This window comes from Phyllobates terribilis, unplaced genomic scaffold (assembly GCF_046119375.1).
Source record: "Phyllobates terribilis strain yellow unplaced genomic scaffold, ASM4611937v1 Scaffold_2__4_contigs__length_985480577, whole genome shotgun sequence".
NCBI classification, from domain to species: Eukaryota; Metazoa; Chordata; class Amphibia; order Anura; family Dendrobatidae; genus Phyllobates; species Phyllobates terribilis.
This window is the reverse complement of record NW_027362762.1, coordinates 973,814,778-973,835,967: the sequence shown is the minus strand read 5'-3', so window position 1 is coordinate 973,835,967 and position 21,190 is coordinate 973,814,778. Positions and strand designations below refer to the sequence as shown.

Here is a 21,190-nt window from a genome sequence, read left to right as displayed (position 1 = left end):
GCTTCACTGTAGACATCACTGAGCCCACGCCGTGTATTACTGTAGGCATCAATTAGACCCTGCCTTGATTCACTGTAGACATCACCGAGCCTCCACCGTGCTTCACTGTAGACATCACCGATCCCCCGCCATGCTTCACTGTAGACATCACTGAGTCCCCGTTATGCTTCACTGTAGACATCACCGAGCCCCCACTGTGCTTCACTGTAGATATCACCGAGCCTCCACCATGCTTCACTGTAGACATCAAGCCCCCGCAATGCTTCACTGTAGATATTACAGAGCCCCTGCTATGCTTCACTGTAGATATTACCGAGCCCCCACTATGATTCACTGTTGACATCACCGAGCCCCCTCCATGTTTCACTTTAGACATCGAGCCCCCATCTTGCTTCACTGTAGACATTACCAAGCCCCCACCATGCTTCACTGTAGACATTACCGAGCCCCCTGCCATGCTTCATTATATATATTACCGATCCCCTACTGTGCTTAACTGAACACTCAGCACGAACAGCAGAAGACAGCCTCCTCTTTCTGACTCTCCCTGGTAGTGTCGCATGTGCTGCTAAGTGACCTCTGCTCCCGGCTGTATCGCTAGGAACAGTCAATGCTGCTGTATCTTCTTATATCCTTCTTTTTGTTTGGGCAATGATTTTTTCTCTTTACTTTAGGACATCTCTCTTGACAACTCAAAAGATTCTTCAGGAATGCTGCAAGAAGCCAGTATCTAGCGATGGACCACGTCTATTGCGGGTTATATAACACCCAGAGGGGCTCTACTAAGTGCCAAATTTGCTGATCAATGTGTAGAGCGTTGGACACCTGGCAGAAACCCTGTGGTACCTGCTCCCCACCCTGTCATCTTCTGCCTCTGCCTATAACAGCCTATTAGCTTAGACACCTGGCAGAGACCCTGTGGTACCTGCTCCCCACCCTGTCATCTTCTGCCCCTGCCTATAACGGCCTATTAGCTTAGACACCTGGCGAAGACCCTGTGGTACCTGCTCCCCACCCTGTCATCTTCTGCCCCTGCCTATAAAGGCCTATTAGCTTAGACACCTGGCGGAGACCCTGTGGTACCTGCTCCCCACCCTGTCATCTTCTGCCCCTGCCTATAACGGCCTATTAGCTTAGACACCTGGCGGAGACCCTGTGGTACCTGCTCCCCACCCTGTCATCTTCTGCCCCTGCCTATAACGGCCTATTAGCTTAGACACCTGGCGGAGACCCTGTGGTACCTGCTCCCCACCCTGTCATCTTCTGTCTGCCTATAACGGCCTATTAGCTTAGATAACCATCGCCTTGAAATATTCTGGAAGCCATCATGTCATTTTCTCAGGATGGTGATATCTATTATCGGTTCCTTCTGACATCGGATGTGGGTGACGAGCGATCGCTCTGATCCATCCATAGTGACCAGATTTATGGGGAGATGAGCATCAGATTGCTGCTCCCCCATATGTAAACATGGTTCTGCTTTGTGGGAGTTCTGGCTGGTAATGATTATCGCATATCATCCATCAGGCGCAGGATCCTGGCCCAAATTCAGTTCTCATCCACCACCGTCTCTCTCGGGCGTCTGTGAGCAGACAGTTGGGCACACATGTATCGGGACCCCCTGTTGGGAACATATGCTGTTCACATCAAACGGAGGCCGAATCTTCCACATCAATGTAATCCGTGTGACTGCGATTACACCTGGGTCCAATGCAGCCAGAAACGTCGGCTCCAGAGATCATAAATCCAGAATGAGCACCGCACAGATCTGACCTCAAATCAGCGAGGAGCCACCGGCTGTTCAGCCCCATTATTATCCCTGCCCATGAACCAGGCTCCAACACTGCACATCTACAGGGACTACTGCACAGCCGAGGTTCTCAACCTGTGCTATAACCAATGGGGCACCACCATGTCTAAAGGAGGCACACAACATGTCTATATGGGCACCACCATGTCTATATGGGCACCACCATGTCTAAAGGAGGCACACAACATGTCTATATGGGCACCACCATGTCTAAAGGAGGCACACAACATGTCTAAAGGAGGCATACAACATGTCTATATGGGCACCACCATGTCTAAAGGAGGCATACAACATGTCTATATGGTCACCACCATGTCTAAAGGAGGCACACAACATGTCTATATGGGCACCACCATGTCTAAAGGAGGCATACAACATGTCTATATGGTCACCACCATGTCTAAAGGAGGCACACAACATGTCTATATGGGCACCACCATGTCTAAAGGAGGCACACAACATGTCTATATGGGCACCACAATGTCTAAAGGAGGCACACAACATGTCTATATGGGCACCACCATGTCTAAAGGAGGCACACAACATGTCTATATGGGCACCACCATGTCTAAAGGAGGCATACAACATGTCTATATGGGCACCACCATATCTATTGGGGCACATGGTATGTATATAGGGTCACTACCATGTTTATAGGTACCGCCACCATGTCTACATGGGGCACACAACATGTCTATATGGTCACCACCATGTCTAAAGGAGGCACACAACATATCTATATGGGCACCACCATGTGTAAAGGAGGCACACAACATATCTATATGGGCACCACCATGTCTAAAGGAGGCACACAACATATCTATATGGGCACCACCATGTCTAAAGGAGGCACACAACATATCTATATGGGCACCACCATGTCTAAAGGAGGCACACAACATATCTATATGGGCACCACCATGTCTAAAGGAGGCACACAACATGTCTATATGGGCACCACCATGTCTATTGGGGCACACAACATGTCTATATGGGCACCACCATGTCTATTGGGGCACATGGTATTTATAGAAGAGCACATGGAATGTATATAGGGTCACCACCATGTCTATAGGAGGCCCACGCCATGTCTATAGGAGGCACCACAATGTCTACAGGGTGCACACATGTCTATAGGGGGCAGCATCATATTTGGTTTGGCAGGATATTTATAGTTTGTAGCAACAAGGCCCCTGATTTCATGTTCCTGAGTCTTGGCAGCACCACAGAAGCCAAATGTAAGATGCCTACGCCTAGAAGCTCAGATCTTTGTGGGGGTTATGTGTGGGGGGTTCTGTATATCCTACTCATCATTTCAGTTTCTTGTGGAGTGGCATCAAGATCCATCAGTGTCATCTGCTAGTGTCTTTTATTATCAATTAGAGGACAATTAATTTATAATAGTCATCATATCCAATATCATGATGAGGAGGCAGGGAGGACCTCAATGATGTACCATCTTCTGTTTGGGTCTCTAGGCTTCCTTCATGATTTCTGTAACTGTTCCATCCATCTTGTTGCTGCTCATCATGTTCCTATTGTTCCACAAAAGATCTTGGCCTCCTGTAGCCAAGTAATAAATGACCCACCCTGGCACCACCAGTGGAAATTCCACCATAGCTCCAGAACTGGAGGGTCCACATTTGTTCCAGCAATGCAAGATTCACCTTGTCTCAACCACTGGAAGGTCCATTTTGGCTCCACCAGTGACCCACCTTGAATCCAACAGTGGATGTACATCTTGGCTTCACAAGTGCAAGGTCCACCTTGGTTCCACCAGTGGAAGGCCCACTTTGGTTCCACAAGTGGAAGGTCCCTTTTGGCTCCACCAATAGAAGTTCCACCTTGGCTCCAGCAATGGAAGTCCACCTTGGCTTCACCAGTGAAAGTTACACCTTGGCTTCACCATGTAAGATCCACCATGGCTCCAGGAGTGGAGGGTCCACATATGCTCCAGCAGTGCAAGGTCCACCTTGGCCTCAAAATTGGAAGATCCACCTTGGCTCCACCAGTTGAAGGTCCATTTGGACTTCACCATATATAAGGCACCTCCTCCAAAATGGAGGTGCCCGAGCAATGTTGTTGCACTGTTCACTACTCTGCTTCAGCCCTCAGGTCCCGTTGCCAGTTACCTGCCAGATACCTGCCAGATTCCTGCCAGCCTGCTGTCTTTTCCTGCCTGATATTCCGCTACCTGCCTGCTAGCCTGAGGTCCGACGGTCTGCCTTACAACTCCTGTCAGTCTGTCTAAGGACCTGCTTGCCCGCTCACCTGGGAGCGCACTTCAGCTACCTGCCTGCTTGCCTGAGGTCCGACGGTCTGCCTTCCAACTCCTGTCAGTCTGTCTATGGACCAGCTTGCCCGCTCACCTGGGAGCGCACATCTGCTACCTGCCTGCTAGCCTACCTGGAGGCTCCGCCGTCACGTGCTGTGACCACCTGCCTGTCCAGTGACTCCTGTCCGCTCACCTGGGCTGCCTGTCCGTTAGCCTACCTGGAGGCTCTGCCGTCACGTGCTGTGACCACCCGCTTATCCAGAGACTCTCACCCGCTCATCTGGGAGCGCTCATCTGCCGCCTGTCTGTTGGTCTTCCTGGAGGCTCCGCCGTCACATGCTGTGACCACCCGTTTATCCAGAGACTCTCGCCTGCTCACCTGGGAGCTCAAGTCTACCATCAGCCGCCACAGGTCGTACCAACCCTTTACCCAGAGACTGCCCCGGTCACTTGCCGTGACCATCTGCCCGTTCTTCCAGAGACTGTCCCGGTCACTTGCCGTGATCATCTGCCCGTTCACCCAGAGACTGCCCCAGTCACTTGCCGTGATCTCCTGCCCGTTCTTCCAGAGACTGTCCCGGTCACTTGCCGTGACCATCTGCCCGTTCACCCAGAGACTGTCCCGGTCACCTGCTGTGACTGCCTGCCTGGTCGCCACCCGCTCCCTTACAAGGACCGCCCCCTTGTATAGTAGCTCAGAGGTTCCGCCTCCCAGACCCGTTACAGTTTGCTCGGGCCATGGAACCCGGTGGCACCCAAGCTCCCTCGCTCTCGGACCTCTGTCATGAACTGTCCCGTCAGAGGTCCCAACAGGAGTCCATCCTGGGTCACCTGCGGAATGTCAATTCTCGCCTGGACACTCTGACTGCTCCACCAGCAACCACCGCCAGTGCCATGACTCGCAACCCGGCAGCTCCGCTGCCCACCAATATCATGGTATCCTACCCCGGACCCCGGCTTTCTGCACCTCCTCGCTTCGGAGGCGACTCCGCCCAGGCTCGGGGCTTCATTAATCAGTGCACCCTGCACTTTGAACTATTGTCCCACCAGTTTAACTCCGACCGGGCCAAAATTGCCTTCATCATGTCCCATCTCACCGGGGAGGCCCTGGCCTGGCTAAATCCTCTATGGGAGAGAGGAGACCCCCTGGTGTCCGACTTGCCTGCCTTCCTCACGGCTTTCCGGAAAGTCTTCGACGAACCCGGACGGAAGACCTCATCCGCATCATCTCTGCTACGCCTCCGTCAGGGAAGTCTCACCGTGGGCCAATATGCCATACGGTTCCGTACCCTTGCCTCGGAGCTGGCCTGGGATAACGACGCTCTGGTATCCGTCTTCTGGGAGGGTCCGTCCGGCCGTATTAAAGATGAACTTGCCGGTCGGGACGTTCCTACCACTCTCGATGACCTAATAACTCTTGCCACCCGGATTGACCTACGGTTCCAGGAGCGTGCCAAAGAGGTTACCTGTGAGAGGAGGTTTCCACGTCTAGCTCCTACTTTTCAGAAACCCGTCACTCCCTCCGTCTCTCCCCAGGTACACTCTCCTGAGCCTATGCAGGTCGACCAGACCAACATGGTCAAAACCCGTCAGGACTTACGCCGTGCCGAGGGGAGCTGCTTCTACTGTGGCAGTAAGGAGCACCGGATCCGTACCTGCCCAGAGAGGTCGGGAAACGCCTGTGTCTAGGTTCGCTCAGAGAGGTCGACCTAGACAAGAATAAATCCTCTCCATCTCTGCTGCTGTCAGTTTCAATCGTCTGCGGGGAGAACCGTTATTTCGAACTAGCCCAACTGGACTCTGGAGCAGCCGGGAATCTTATTTCACAGTCCCTGGCAGAGAAATACCGCATCCCCACCAAACCTCTGGCTGTACCCTTGTCTGTTGCTGCCGTGGATGGGGGTCTCTTACCACGCCCCATCCAACTCATCACCGAATCCATTACTCTGCAGGTGGGAATGCTGCATTCTGAGAGTATCTCCTTTCATGTTCTGCCTGGACTCTCTCACGCCCTCTTGCTAGGCCTACCTTGGCTCCAGAGACATGCACCCGTGCTTGACTGGCAGACCGGAGAAGTCCTTCGCTGGGGACAGGACTGCCATAAGACCTGTCTGGTTCCCGTTCATCCCGTCCGTCCTTCTCCTACCCCAGCTAATCTACCTGGACTTCCAATTCCTTATTGGTCTTATGCTGATGTCTTTAATAAAAAGGAAGCAGAGACACTACCCCCTCATAGACCATACGACTGCCCTATCGACTTGTTACCCGGTACTACTCCTCCCCGTGGGCGTATTTATCCATTATCCGCTGCTGAGACCCGGTCGATGTCCGAATATATTGAGGAGAATCTGGCCAGGGGATTCATCCGGAAATCTACCTCCCCGGCGGGAGCAGGCTTCTTCTTCGTAAAAAAGAAGGACGGCTCTCTCCGTCCCTGTATAGACTATAGAGGCCTTAACCAGATCACGGTGAAGAATAAGTACCCCCTTCCGCTCATTCCGGAGTTATTTGATCGTCTGAGAGGGGCTAGAATCTTCACCAAACTGGACCTCCGTGGGGCGTACAACCTGGTTCGTATCCGTCAGGGGGATGAATGGAAGACGGCATTCAACACCCGGGACGGCCACTATGAATATCTGGTAATGCCCTTTGGTCTCTGTAACGCTCCTGCCGTCTTTCAAGAGTTGGTCAATGACATCTTCCGGGACTTTCTCTACTCCTGCGTAGTGGTGTACCTGGACGACATCTTGGTCTTCTCTCCGGATCTCCAGACTCACCGGAGGGACGTTCGTCAGGTCCTGCTCAGGCTCAGGCAGAATCACCTCTTCGCTAAATACGAGAAGTGCCTCTTTGAGCAGACCTCGCTTCCGTTTTTGGGCTACATTATTTCTCAGACCGGCCTACGAATGGATCCAGAGAAACTGTCTGCCATCGAGAAATGGCCTCGACCGGAGGGGTTGAAGGCCATTCAGCGGTTCCTGGGCTTCGCCAACTACTACCGCCTCTTCATACCACACTTCTCTTCCCGGACTGCCCCAATTTCCGCGCTCACCCGTAAGGGTACTAATCCCAAAGAGTGGCCGCCCGAAGCAGAGGAGGCCTTTCTTTCCTTAAAACAGGCCTTCTCTTCCGCCCCGGTGCTGCATCGCCCGGACGGCAACAAGCAGTTCTTCCTGGAAGTTGACGCCTCCTCCTCTGGAGCCGGAGCGGTACTTACTCAAAAATCATCTTCCGGGAGGATGGTAACTTGCGGCTTCTTCTCTAAACTCTTCTCCTCTTCTGAACGCAATTATTCCATAGGAGACCGAGAGTTATTGGCCATCAAACTGGCATTGGAGGAGTGGCGTTACCTGCTCGAGGGGGCTCTTCACCCGGTAAAAATTTACACTGACCACAAGAACTTGGCTTACCTCCAGCATGCCCAGAGACTTAACCCGCGCCAAGCCCGGTGGTCCTTGTTTTTTGCTCGCTTTGATTTTGTTCTTCATTTTCGCCCGGCTGACAAAAACGTCAAGGCGGACGCCTTGTCTCGATCCTTTCTGGTGTCTGATCTCGAGGAAGATCCGAAACACATCATCGATCCAGCCAGAATAATGCAGGTGGCTCCCGTGAGTCTAAATCGTCTCCCTCCCGGAAAGACGTTCGTATCAGTACCTGATCGGGAGAAGATCCTTCACTGGGGTCACTCGTCTAAACTAGCTGGCCATGCCGGTCAGAAAAAGACCCTCCAGCTTATTACCCGGCACTACTGGTGGCCTACCCTGCACAAGGACGTAATAGACTTTGTTTCTGCCTGTGTGTCCTGCGCCCGCAACAAGGTTCCGAGACATCTGACAGCCGGTCGCCTCCTTCCGCTCCCAGTACCTGCTGCCCCCTGGCAGCATATAGCAATGGACTTTATAACAGACCTCCCAGTCTCTGCCGGTTGTACGGTCATTTGGGTGGTCGCTGACCGCTTCTCCAAGATGGCTCATTTCGTTCCCCTGCCAGGCCTCCCGTCTGCACCCGAGCTGGCTAAAGACTTTATCCGCCACATCTTCCGTCTTCATGGCCTGCCCCTCCACATCGTGTCGGATCGTGGGGTACAGTTCACCTCACGCTTCTGGAGAGCCACTTGTAAACTGCTAGATGTCACCCTGGACTTCTCTTCCGCTTACCACCCACAGTCCAATGGTCAAGTGGAGCGGATCAATCAGAACCTGACCAGTTACCTCCGACACTTCGTTAATGCCCATCATTCTGACTGGGTGGATCTCCTACCATGGGCCGAGTTCTCTTATAATAATCACGAGAGCGAATCCTCCTCCAAATCCCCGTTGTTTGTAGTCTTCGGTCAGCATCCTCGGATTCCTTTTCCTGTCTCCACCTCTGTGGACAACCCGGCTGCGGAATCTCTCGTTAGCAAATTTTCCTCCATTTGGGAGAGTACCCGATCCGCACTCCTTCAGTCGTCCGAACGGATGAAAAGACACGCTGACAAAAAACGCCTGGATCCTCCACAATTTCGTCCTGGAGATAAAGTCTGGCTCTCATCTAAATATGTCCGACTCAAGATACCTTCTTACAAGTTAGGTCCTCGGTTCATCGGCCCCCTGGAGGTCATCAGTCAGATCAACCCGGTGGCCTATAAATTGAAACTCCCGGCCAATTTACGGATCCCTAACTCCTTCCATGTATCTCTCCTCAAACCTGTGGTACTTAACTCTTTTTCCAAGTCTACAGGTACGCCTCCTGCTCCGGTTTCTGCTGAGGACGAGTTTGAGGTAGAGAACATTCTTGCCACCAAAAGGGTAAGAGGAAAGACCTTTTTTCTAGTAGATTGGAAGGGGTTTGGTCCTGAGGAGAGAACGTGGGAGCCCCGGGAGAACATCCATGCCCCACTTATCCTTGCTAAATTTCTGTCTGGCCTAAAAAAGGGGGGGCCTAAAGGGGGGGGTACTGTAGCGCCGGCGTCCCTGCCCTCTGCTAGGCAGGGACGCTGTTCCCCTCACCGCTCTGCTCCGTGCCCGGCGTCCTCCTCCCGCTCTGCTGGCAGCGCGCGCTCCTTCCTGGCCACTGTGCTTAGGGCGCGCGCGCGCGCTCTCCCTCCCTCTTAAAGGGGCCGCGCGCGCCGTCCTAAGGAGTCCCCGGCCAATGGCCGGAGGACTTCACCATATATAAGGCACCTCCTCCAAAATGGAGGTGCCCGAGCAATGTTGTTGCACTGTTCACTACTCTGCTTCAGCCCTCAGGTCCCGTTGCCAGTTACCTGCCAGATACCTGCCAGATTCCTGCCAGCTTGCTGTCTTATTCCTGCCTGATATTCCGCTACCTGCCTGCTAGCCTGAGGTCCGACGGTCTGCCTTACAACTCCTGTCAGTCTGTCTAAGGACCAGCTTGCCCGCTCACCTGGGAGCGCACTTCAGCTACCTGCCTGCTTGCCTGAGGTCCGACGGTCTGCCTTCCAACTCCTGTCAGTCTGTCTATGGACCAGCTTGCCCGCTCACCTGGGAGCGCACATCTGCTACCTGCCTGCTAGCCTACCTGGAGGCTCCGCCGTCACGTGCTGTGACCACCTGCCTGTCCAGTGACTCCTGCCCGCTCACCTGGGAGCGCACATCTGCTACCTGCCTGCTAGCCTACCTGGAGGCTCCGCCGTCACGTGCTGTGACCACCTGCCTGTCCAGTGACTCCTGCTCGCTCACCTGGGAGCGCTCATCTGCTGCCTGTCCGTTAGCCTACCTGGAGGCTCTGCCGTCACGTGCTGTGACCACCCGCTTATCCAGAGACTCTCACCCGCTCACCTGGGAGCGCTCATCTGCTACCTGTCTGTTGATCTTCCTGGAGGCTCCGCCGTCACATGCTGTGACCACCCGTTTATCCAGAGACTCTCGCCTGCTCACCTGGGAGCTCAAGTCTACCATCAGCCGCCACAGGTCGTACCAACCCTTTACCCAGAGACTGCCCCGGTCACTTGCCGTGACCATCTGCCCGTTCTTCCAGAGACTGCCCCGGTCACTTGCCGTGACCATCTGCCCGTTCTTCCAGAGACTGTCCCGGTCACTTGCCGTGATCATCTGCCCGTTCACCCAGAGACTGCCCCAGTCACTTGCCGTGATCTCCTGCCCGTTCTTCCAGAGACTGCCCCGGTCACTTGCCGTGATCTCCTGCCCGTTCTTCCAGAGACTGTCCCGGTCACTTGCCGTGACCATCTGCCCGCTCACCCAGAGACTGTCCGGGTCACCTGCTGTGACTGCCTGCCTGGTCGCCACCCGCTCCCTTACAAGGACCGCCCCCTTGTATAGTAGCTCAGAGGTTCCGCCTCCCAGACCCGTTACATAGCGTTTAGTGGAGCACCCATTGAATGACTCCTCAAGATTTTTACGCGGGTCCGATTTTGACTTGCAGGTGCCACCTGCTTCTCCTAAATAGCAGTAATCATCAGGGGAAGAGGCAGACTATGCCTCCTACAGGAGAGATGAGGCATTACATGCAAGGTAATGACATTACTAGTTATTAAGGTGGCGCTCTGTTGTACCTAATGTAGGGGATGCAGGGGTCCAGCAGGTCTGGACGGGCACCATCTTCTCAATTCCTGGGCGCACCGCTCCTTACAACGCTCCATCTTCTCCTTCGCTTTCCTCGTGTCTGGCAGCTGCCTCTGTACATCGAGGGTCCCAGGTAATTAGATCCAGAGAATGTGCAGACCCTTGCTGGAGGCGACGGCTGCGCCAATTACATCCCCTGACTGAAGGCAGGGCCGTGTACACACCGTGGGGTTTTTTTTTAGATTCCTTACCTCGTAAATAACTTGTTAATGTGCGTTATATGAATGTGTTTGGGAAATGTGCCCGGCAGGCGGAGGGTTAAGCCAATAAAGTTAACAATCGAGTATGTGTTAAATGAGTCCGTGGAGAGCGCAGTGACGGCCGCTGGCGCGTTTCCCCCCTCGTGACCGCAGCGCATTTTATATCAACTTAAAACTGAGATGCATTAAAACTTTATGGGGCATCTCCGGGTGAAAAAGCAACGCAAGACCCCAGGAGCCGGCAGCCGGAGCGGCCCGGACTGTGGGGAGGCTAATAAAAGGGTGGTAAGCGTCAGGGTAATCAGCCGGGCGGTTTATGGCTCATACGGAGAGATCCAGATAGTCCTGGTGATGGAGGATCCAGAAAACCTTCTGATAACTGCACCGGAAAGAAAAGCGCCCGTCCTCACCTCGTAATACTGAGGAACAGCTCTCACTTTCTTGAGTTTTGAGTTTCCAAGTTCATGAACCTAAAAAAGCAAGAACAAAATAAATCAGCAAGAAAAGGGGAAAATAGACAAAAAGTATCTACATAAAAGGGTGTGTATAACCTAGGGGTGGTATAATGGGGTGTGTATAACCTAGGGGTGGTATAATGGGGTGTGTATAACCTAGGGGTGGTATAATGGGGTGTCTATAACAGAGGGGTGGTATAATGGGGTGTGTATAACCTAGGGGTGGTATAATGGGGTGTGTATAACCTAGGGGTGGTATAATGGGGTGTGTATAACCTAGGGGTGGTATAATGGGGTGTGTATAACCTAGGGGTGGTATAATGGGGTGTGTATAACCTAGGGGTGGTATAATGGGGTGTGTATAACCTAGGGGTGGTATAATGGGGTGTGTATAACCTAGGGGTGGTATAATGGGGTGTGTATAACCTAGGGGTGGTATAATGGGGTGTGTATAACCTAGGGGTGGTATAATGGGGTGTGTATAACAGAGGGGTGGTATAATGGGGTGTGTATAACCTAGGGGTGGTATAATGGGGTGTGTATAACCTAGGGGTGGTATAATGGGGTGTGTATAACCTAGGGGTGGTATAATGGGGTGTGTATAGCCTAGGGGGTGGTATAATGGGGTGTGTATAACCTAGGGGTGGTATAATGGGGTGTGTATAACCTAGGGGTGGTATAATGGGGTGTGTATAACCTAGGGGTGGTATAATGGGGTGTGTATAACCTAGGGGTGGTATAATGGGGTGTGTATAACCTAGGGGTGGTATAATGGGGTGTGTATAACCTAGGGGTGGTATAATGGGGTGTGTATAACCTAGGGGTGGTATAATGGGGTGTGTATAACCTAGGGGTGGTATAATGGGGTGTGTATAACCTAGGGGTGGTATAATGGGGTGTGTATAACCTAGGGGTGGTATAATGGGGTGTGTATAACCTAGGGGTGGTATAATGGGGTGTGTATAACCTAGGGGTGGTATAATGGGGTGTGTATAACCTAGGGGTGGTATAATGGGGTGTGTATAACAGAGGGGTGGTATAATGGGGTGTGTATAACCTAGGGGTGGTATAATGGGGTGTGTATAACCTAGGGGTGGTATAATGGGGTGTGTATAACCTAGGGGTGGTATAATGGGGTGTGTATAACCTAGGGGTGGTATAATGGGGTGTCTATAACAGAGGGGTGGTATAATGGGGTGTGTATAACCTAGGGGTGGTATAATGGGGTGTCTATAACAGAGGGGTGGTATAATGGGGTGTGTATAACCTAGGGGTGGTATAATGGGGTGTGTATAACCTAGGGGTGGTATAATGGGGTGTGTATAACCTAGGGGTGGTATAATGGGGTGTGTATAACCTAGGGGTGGTATAATGGGGTGTGTATAACCTAGGGGTGGTATAATGGGGTGTGTATAACCTAGGGGTGGTATAATGGGGTGTGTATAACCTAGGGGTGGTATAATGGGGTGTGTATAACCTAGGGGTGGTATAATGGGGTGTGTATAACCTAGGGGTGGTATAATGGGGTGTGTATAACAGAGGGGTGGTATAATGGGGTGTGTATAACCTAGGGGTGGTATAATGGGGTGTGTATAACCTAGGGGTGGTATAATGGGGTGTGTATAACCTAGGGGTGGTATAATGGGGTGTGTATAGCCTAGGGGGTGGTATAATGGGGTGTGTATAACCTAGGGGTGGTATAATGGGGTGTGTATAACCTAGGGGTGGTATAATGGGGTGTCTATAACAGAGGGGTGGTATAATGGGGTGTGTATAACCTAGGGGTGGTATAATGGGGTGTGTATAACCTAGGGGTGGTATAATGGGGTGTGTATAACCTAGGGGTGGTATAATGGGGTGTGTATAACCTAGGGGTGGTATAATGGGGTGTGTATAACCTAGGGGTGGTATAATGGGGTGTGTATAACCTAGGGGTGGTATAATGGGGTGTGTATAACCTAGGGGTGGTATAATGGGGTGTGTATAACCTAGGGGTGGTATAATGGGGTGTGTATAATGGGGTGTGTATAACCTAGGGGTGGTATAATGGGGTGTGTATAACAGAGGGGTGGTATAATGGGGTGTGTATAACCTAGGGGTGGTATAATGGGGTGTGTATAACCTAGGGGTGGTATAATGGGGTGTGTATAACCTAGGGGTGGTATAATGGGGTGTGTATAACCTAGGGGTGGTATAATGGGGTGTCTATAACAGAGGGGTGGTATAATGGGGTGTGTATAACCTAGGGGTGGTATAATGGGGTGTGTATAACCTAGGGGTGGTATAGTGGGGTGTGTATAACCTAGGGGTGGTATAATGGGGTGAGTATAACCTAGGGGTGGTATAATGGGGTGTGTATAACCTAGGGGTGGTATAATGGGGTGTGTATAACCTAGGGGTGGTATAATGGGGTGTCTATAACAGAGGGGTGGTATAATGGGGTGTGTATAACCTAGGGGTGGTATAATGGGGTGTGTATAACCTAGGGGTGGTATAGTGGGGTGTGTATAATCTAGGGGTGATATAATGGGGTGTGTATAACCTAGGGGTGGAATAATGGGGTGTGTATAACAGAGGGGTGGTATAATGGGGTGTGTATAACCTAGGGGTGGTATAGTGGGGTGTGTATAACCTAGGGGTGGTATAATGGGGTGTGTATAACGTAGGGGTGGTATAATGGGGTGTGTATAACAGAGGGGTGGTATAATGGGGTGTGTATAACCTAGGGGTGGTATAATGGGGTGTGTATAACCTAGGGGTGGTATAGTGGGGTGTGTATAACCTAGGGGTGGTATAATGGGGTGTGTATAACCTAGGGGTGGTATAATGGGGTGTGTATAACCTAGGGGTGGTATAATGGGGTGTGTATAACCTAGGGGTGGTATAATGGGGTGTGTATAACCTAGGGGTGGTATAATGGGGTGTCTATAACAGAGGGGTGGTATAATGGGGTGTGTATAACCTAGGGGTGGTATAATGGGGTGTGTATAACCTAGGGGTGGTATAGTGGGGTGTGTATAACCTAGAGGTGGTATAATGGGGTGTGTATAACCTAGGGGTGGTATAATGGGGTGTGTATAACCTAGGGGTGGTATAATGGGGTGTGTATAACCTAGGGGTGGTATAATGGGGTGTGTATAACCTAGGGGTGGTATAATGGGGTGTGTATAACCTAGGGGTGGTATAATGGGGTGTGTATAACCTAGGGGTGGTATAATGGGGTGTGTATAACCTAGGGGTGGTATAATGGGGTGTGTATAACCTAGGGGTGGTATAATGGGGTGTGTATAACCTAGGGGTGGTATAATGGGGTGTGTATAACCTAGGGGTGGTATAATGGGGTGTGTATAACCTAGGGGTGGTATAATGGGGTGTGTATAACAGAGGGGTGGTATAATGGGGTGTGTATAACCTAGGGGTGGTATAATGGGGTGTGTATAACCTAGGGGTGGTATAATGGGGTGTGTATAACCTAGGGGTGGTATAATGGGGTGTGTATAGCCTAGGGGGTGGTATAATGGGGTGTGTATAACCTAGGGGTGGTATAATGGGGTGTGTATAACCTAGGGGTGGTATAATGGGGTGTCTATAACAGAGGGGTGGTATAATGGGGTGTGTATAACCTAGGGGTGGTATAATGGGGTGTGTATAACCTAGGGGTGGTATAATGGGGTGTGTATAACCTAGGGGTGGTATAATGGGGTGTGTATAACCTAGGGGTGGTATAATGGGGTGTGTATAACCTAGGGGTGGTATAATGGGGTGTGTATAACCTAGGGGTGGTATAATGGGGTGTGTATAACCTAGGGGTGGTATAATGGGGTGTGTATAACCTAGGGGTGGTATAATGGGGTGTGTATAATGGGGTGTGTATAACCTAGGGGTGGTATAATGGGGTGTGTATAACAGAGGGGTGGTATAATGGGGTGTGTATAACCTAGGGGTGGTATAATGGGGTGTGTATAACCTAGGGGTGGTATAATGGGGTGTGTATAACCTAGGGGTGGTATAATGGGGTGTGTATAACCTAGGGGTGGTATAATGGGGTGTCTATAACAGAGGGGTGGTATAATGGGGTGTGTATAACCTAGGGGTGGTATAATGGGGTGTGTATAACCTAGGGGTGGTATAGTGGGGTGTGTATAACCTAGGGGTGGTATAATGGGGTGAGTATAACCTAGGGGTGGTATAATGGGGTGTGTATAACCTAGGGGTGGTATAATGGGGTGTGTATAACCTAGGGGTGGTATAATGGGGTGTCTATAACAGAGGGGTGGTATAATGGGGTGTGTATAACCTAGGGGTGGTATAATGGGGTGTGTATAACCTAGGGGTGGTATAGTGGGGTGTGTATAATCTAGGGGTGATATAATGGGGTGTGTATAACCTAGGGGTGGAATAATGGGGTGTGTATAACAGAGGGGTGGTATAATGGGGTGTGTATAACCTAGGGGTGGTATAGTGGGGTGTGTATAACCTAGGGGTGGTATAATGGGGTGTGTATAACGTAGGGGTGGTATAATGGGGTGTGTATAACAGAGGGGTGGTATAATGGGGTGTGTATAACCTAGGGGTGGTATAATGGGGTGTGTATAACCTAGGGGTGGTATAGTGGGGTGTGTATAACCTAGGGGTGGTATAATGGGGTGTGTATAACCTAGGGGTGGTATAATGGGGTGTGTATAACCTAGGGGTGGTATAATGGGGTGTGTATAACCTAGGGGTGGTATAATGGGGTGTGTATAACCTAGGGGTGGTATAATGGGGTGTCTATAACAGAGGGGTGGTATAATGGGGTGTGTATAACCTAGGGGTGGTATAATGGGGTGTGTATAACCTAGGGGTGGTATAGTGGGGTGTGTATAACCTAGAGGTGGTATAATGGGGTGTGTATAACCTAGGGGTGGTATAATGGGGTGTGTATAACCTAGGGGTGGTATAATGGGGTGTGTATAACCTAGGGGTGGTATAATGGGGTGTCTATAACAGAGGGGTGGTATAATGGGGTGTGTATAACCTAGGGGTGGTATAATGGGGTGTGTATAACCTAGGGGTGGTATAGTGGGGTGTGTATAACCTAGGGGTGATATAATGGGGTGTGTATAACCTAGGGGTGGTATAATGGGGTGTGTATAACCTAGGGGTGGTATAATGGGGTGTGTATAACCTAGGGGTGATATAATGGGGTGTGTATAACCTAGGGGTGATATAATGGGGTGTGTATAACCTAGGGGTGGTATAATGGGGTGTCTATAACAGAGGGGTGGTATAATGGGGTGTGTATAACCTAGGGGTGGTATAATGGGGTGTGTATAACCTAGGGGTGGTATAGTGGGGTGTGTATAACCTAGGGGTGATATAATGGGGTGTGTATAACCTAGGGGTGGTATAGTGGGGTGTGTATAACCTAGGGGTGGTATAATGGGGTGTGTATAACGTAGGGGTGGTATAATGGGGTGTGTATAACAGAGGGGTGGTACAATGGGGTGTGTATAACCTAGGGGTGGTATAATGGGGTGTGTATAACCTAGGGGTGGTATAGTGGGGTGTGTATAACCTAGGGGTGGTATAATGGGGTGTGTATAACCTAGAGGGTGGTATAATGGGGTGTGTATAACCTAGGGGTGGTATAGTGGGGTGTGTATAGCCTAGGGGTGGTATAATGGGGTGTGTATAACAGAGGGGTGGTATAATGGGGTGTGTATAGCCTAGGGGTGGTATAATGGGGTGTGTATAGCCTAGGGGTGGTATAATAGGGTGTGTATAACCTAGAGGTGGTATAATGGGGTGTGTATAACAGAGGGGTGGTATAAAGGGGTGTATATAAGCTAGGGGTGGTATAATGGGGTGTGTATAACCTAGGGGTGGTATAATGGTGTGTGTATAGCCTAGGGGTGGTATAATGGGGTGTGTATAACCTAGGGGGGGTATAATGGGGTGTGTATAACCTAGGGGTGGTATAATGGGGTGTGTATAGCCTAGGGGTGGTATAATGGGGTGTGTATAACCTAGGAGTGGTATAATGGGGTGTGTATAACCTAGGGGTGGTATAATGGAGTGTGTATAGCAGAGGGGTGGTATAATAGGGTGTGTATAACCTAGGGGTGGTATAATGGGGTGTGTATAACCTAGAGGGTCGTATAATGGGGTGTGTATAACCTAGGGGTGGTGTAATGGGGTGTGTATAACAGAGGGGTGGTATAATAGGGTGTGTATAACCTAGGGGTGGTATAATGGGGTGTGTATAACCCAGAGGGTCGTATAATGGGGTGTGTATAACCTAGGGGTGGTATAATGGGGTGTGTATAGCAGAGGGGTGGTATAATAGGGTGTGTATAACCTAGGGGTGGTATAATGGGGTGTGTATAACCTAGGGGTGGTATAATAGGGTGTATATAACCTAGAGGGTGGTATAATGGGGTGTGTATAACCTAGAGGGTGGTATAATGGGGTGTGTATAACCTAGGGGTGGTATAATGGGGTGTATATAACCTAGGGGTGGTATAATGGGGTGTGTATAGCCTAGGGGTGGTATAATGGGGTGTGTATAAAAAAGGGGTGGTATAATGGGGTGTGTATAACCTAGCGGTGGTATAATGGGGTGTGTATAACCTAGGGGTGGTATAATGGGGTGTGTATAACCTAGGGGTGGTATAGTGGGGTGTGTATAACCTAGGGGTGGTATAATGGGGTGTGTATAACCTAGGGGTGGTATAATGGGGTGTGTATAACCTAGGGGTGGTATAATGGGGTGTGTATAACCTAGGGGTGGTATAATGGGGTGTCTATAACAGAGGGGTGGTATAATGGGGTGTGTATAACCTAGGGGTGGTATAATGGGGTGTGTATAACCTAGGGGTGGTATAGTGGGGTGTGTATAACCTAGGGGTGGTATAATGGGGTGTGTATAACCTAGGGGTGGTATAATGGGGTGTGTATAACAGAGGGGTGGTATAATGGGGTGTGTATAACAGAGGGGTGGTATAATGGGGTGTGTATAACCTAGGGGTGGTATAATGGTGTGTGTATAGCCTAGGGGTGGTATAGTGGGGTGTGTATAACCTAGGGGTGGTATAATGGGGTGTGTATAACCTAGGGGTGGTATAATGGGGTGTGTATAACAGAGGGGTGGTATAATGGGGTGTGTATAACCTAGGGGTGGTATAATGGGGTGTGTATAACCTAGTGGTGGTATAATGGGGTGTGTATAGCCTAGGGGTGGTATAATGGGGTGTGTATAGCCTAGGGGTGGTATAATGGGGTGTGTATAACCTAGAGGGTGGTATAATGGGGTGTGTATAACCTAGGGGGTGGTATAATGGGTTGTGTATAACCTAGGGGGTGGTATAATGGGATGAGTATAACCTAAGAGGTGGTATAATGGGGTGTGTATAACCTATTGGTAGTATAATGGGGTGTGTATAACCTAGGAGGCGGTATAATGGGGTGTGTATAACCTAGGGGTGGTATAATGGGGTGTGTATAACGTAGGGGTGGTATAATGGGGTGTGTATAGCCTAGGGGTGGTATAATGGGGTGTGTATAACCTAGAGGGTGGTATAATGGGGTGTGTATAACCTAGGGGGTGGTATAATGGGTTGTGTATAACCTAGGGGGTGGTATAATGGGATGAGTATAACCTAAGAGGTGGTATAATGGGGTGTGTATAACCTATTGGTAGTATAATGGGGTGTGTATAACCTAGGAGGCGGTATAATGGGGTGTGTATAACCTAGGGGTGGTATAATGGGGTGTGTATAACGTAGGGGTGGTATAATGGGGTGTGTATAGCCTAGGGGTGGTATAATGGGGTGTGTATAACCTAGGGGTGGTATAATTGGGTGTGTATAACCTAGGGGTGGTATAATGGGGTGTGTATAACCTAGGGGTGGTATAATGGGGTGTGTATAGCCTAGGGGTGGTATAATGGGGTGTGTATAGCCTAGGGGGTGGTATAATGGGGTGTGTATAACCTAGGGGTGGTATAATGGGGTGTGTATAACCTAGGGGTGGTATAATGGAGTGTATATAACCTAGGAGTGGTATAATGGGGTGTGTATAACCTAGGGGTGGTATAATGGGGTGTGTATAGCCTAGGGGTGGTAAAATGGGGTGTGTATAGCCTAGGGGTGGTATAATGGGGTGTGTATAACCTAGGAGTGGTATAATGGGGTGTGTATAGCCTAGGGGGTGGTATAATGGGATGTGTATAACCTAGTGGTGGTATAATGGGGTGTGTATAGCCTAGGGGGTGGTATAATGGGGTGTGTATAGCCTAGGGGTGGTATAATGGGGTGTGTATAGCCTAGGGGGTGGTATAATGGGGTGTGTATAGCCTAGGGGTGGTATAATGGGGTGTGTATAGCCTAGGGGGTGGTATAATGGGGTGTGTATAGCCTAGCGGTGGTATAATGGGGTGTGTATCTTAGATATCTGGACCAGTAATATATACAGAACCTGCTGTAGGACCTCGTCCCAGGACACCAGGCTGAAGCGTCGGCGCTGGGGGAGACACGCGGCTTGGGATAGGGCCTTGATGTGGACTTCATCTTCTTCTTGGTTTTCAACCACAAAAGCGATGTCCACGGTCCACGAGTCCTGAAATAAAGGAGAAGATTAAGACTAGAAGCACCACGTAAAAAGAAACTTCTCAACCCCCTGGCAGTCGACACCTGAGCCACAGAGCAGTCGCTACCCTTCACCCAATATCCGCTCATCAACCATAGAGCGGTCACCACTCTCCACCCAAGATCCGCTCATCAACCATAGAGCGGTCACCACTCTCCACCCAAGATCCGCTCATCAACCATAGAGCGGTCACCACTCTCCACCCAAGATCCGCTCATCAACCATAGAGCGGTCACCACTCTCCACCCAAGATCCGCTCATCAACCATAGAGCGGTCACCACTCTCCACCCAAGATCCGCTCATCAACCATAGAGCGGTCACCACTCTCCACCCAAGATCCGCTCATCAACCATAGAGCGGTCACCACTCTCCACCCAAGATCCGCTCATCAACCATAGAGCGGTCACCACTCTCCACCCAAGATCCGCTCATCAACCATAGAGCGGTCACCACTCTCCACCCAAGATCCGCTCATCAACCATAGAGCGGTCACCACTCTCCACCCAAGATCCGCTCATCAACCATAGAGCGGTCACCACTCTCCACCCAAGATCCGCTCATCAACCATAGAGCGGTCACCACCCTCCACCCAAGGTCCACTCATCATCCATATAGAGCAGTCACCATCCTCCACCAAAGGTCCGCTCATCAACCATAGAGCAGTTACCACCCTCCAACCAATGTCCGCTCATCATCCATAGAGCGGTCACCACCCTCCACCAATCATCATTATGCGACAGTACCAACACCTGAGCCGCAGAGCAGTCATTACCCTCCACCCAAGGACCACTCATCATCCATAGAGCGCTCACCATCCTCCACCCTAGGACCGCTCATCATCCATAGAGTGGTCACCACCCTCCAACCAGGACCGCTCATCATCCATAGAGTGGTCACCACCCTTCACCCTAGAATTGCTGATCATCCATAGAGCAGTCACCACCCTCCACCCCAGGATTGCTGATCATCCATAGAGCAGTCACCAACCTCCACCCCAGGATTGCTCATCATCTATAGAGCAGTCACCATCCTCCACCCCACAAACCCTCATCATCCATAGAGTGATCACCACCCTCCAACTCTGGATAGCTCATGATCCATACAGAGGTCACCACCCTCCACCCCAGGACCACTCATCATTCATAGAATGGTTATTGCCCTTCACCCTAGGATTGCTGATCATCCACAGAGTGGTCACCAACCTTCACCTCAGGACTACTCATCATCCATAGAG

At 50.8% G+C, this 21,190-nt stretch overlaps 1 protein-coding gene across 1 annotated transcript in view; it reads right to left on the bottom strand.

The window, feature by feature from the left end:
* SPAG17 (sperm associated antigen 17) overlaps positions 1–21,190 on the bottom strand; it is a 531,742-nt gene that overhangs the window by 327,251 nt on the left and 183,301 nt on the right. The window contains exons 2-3 of the mRNA XM_073668734.1: positions 19,785–19,925; positions 11,283–11,342 (exon numbers count right to left, since the gene is read on the bottom strand). Coding sequence (XP_073524835.1) covers positions 11,283–11,342; positions 19,785–19,925 — 201 coding nt within the window. The remainder of the gene's footprint in view (positions 1–11,282; positions 11,343–19,784; positions 19,926–21,190) is intronic.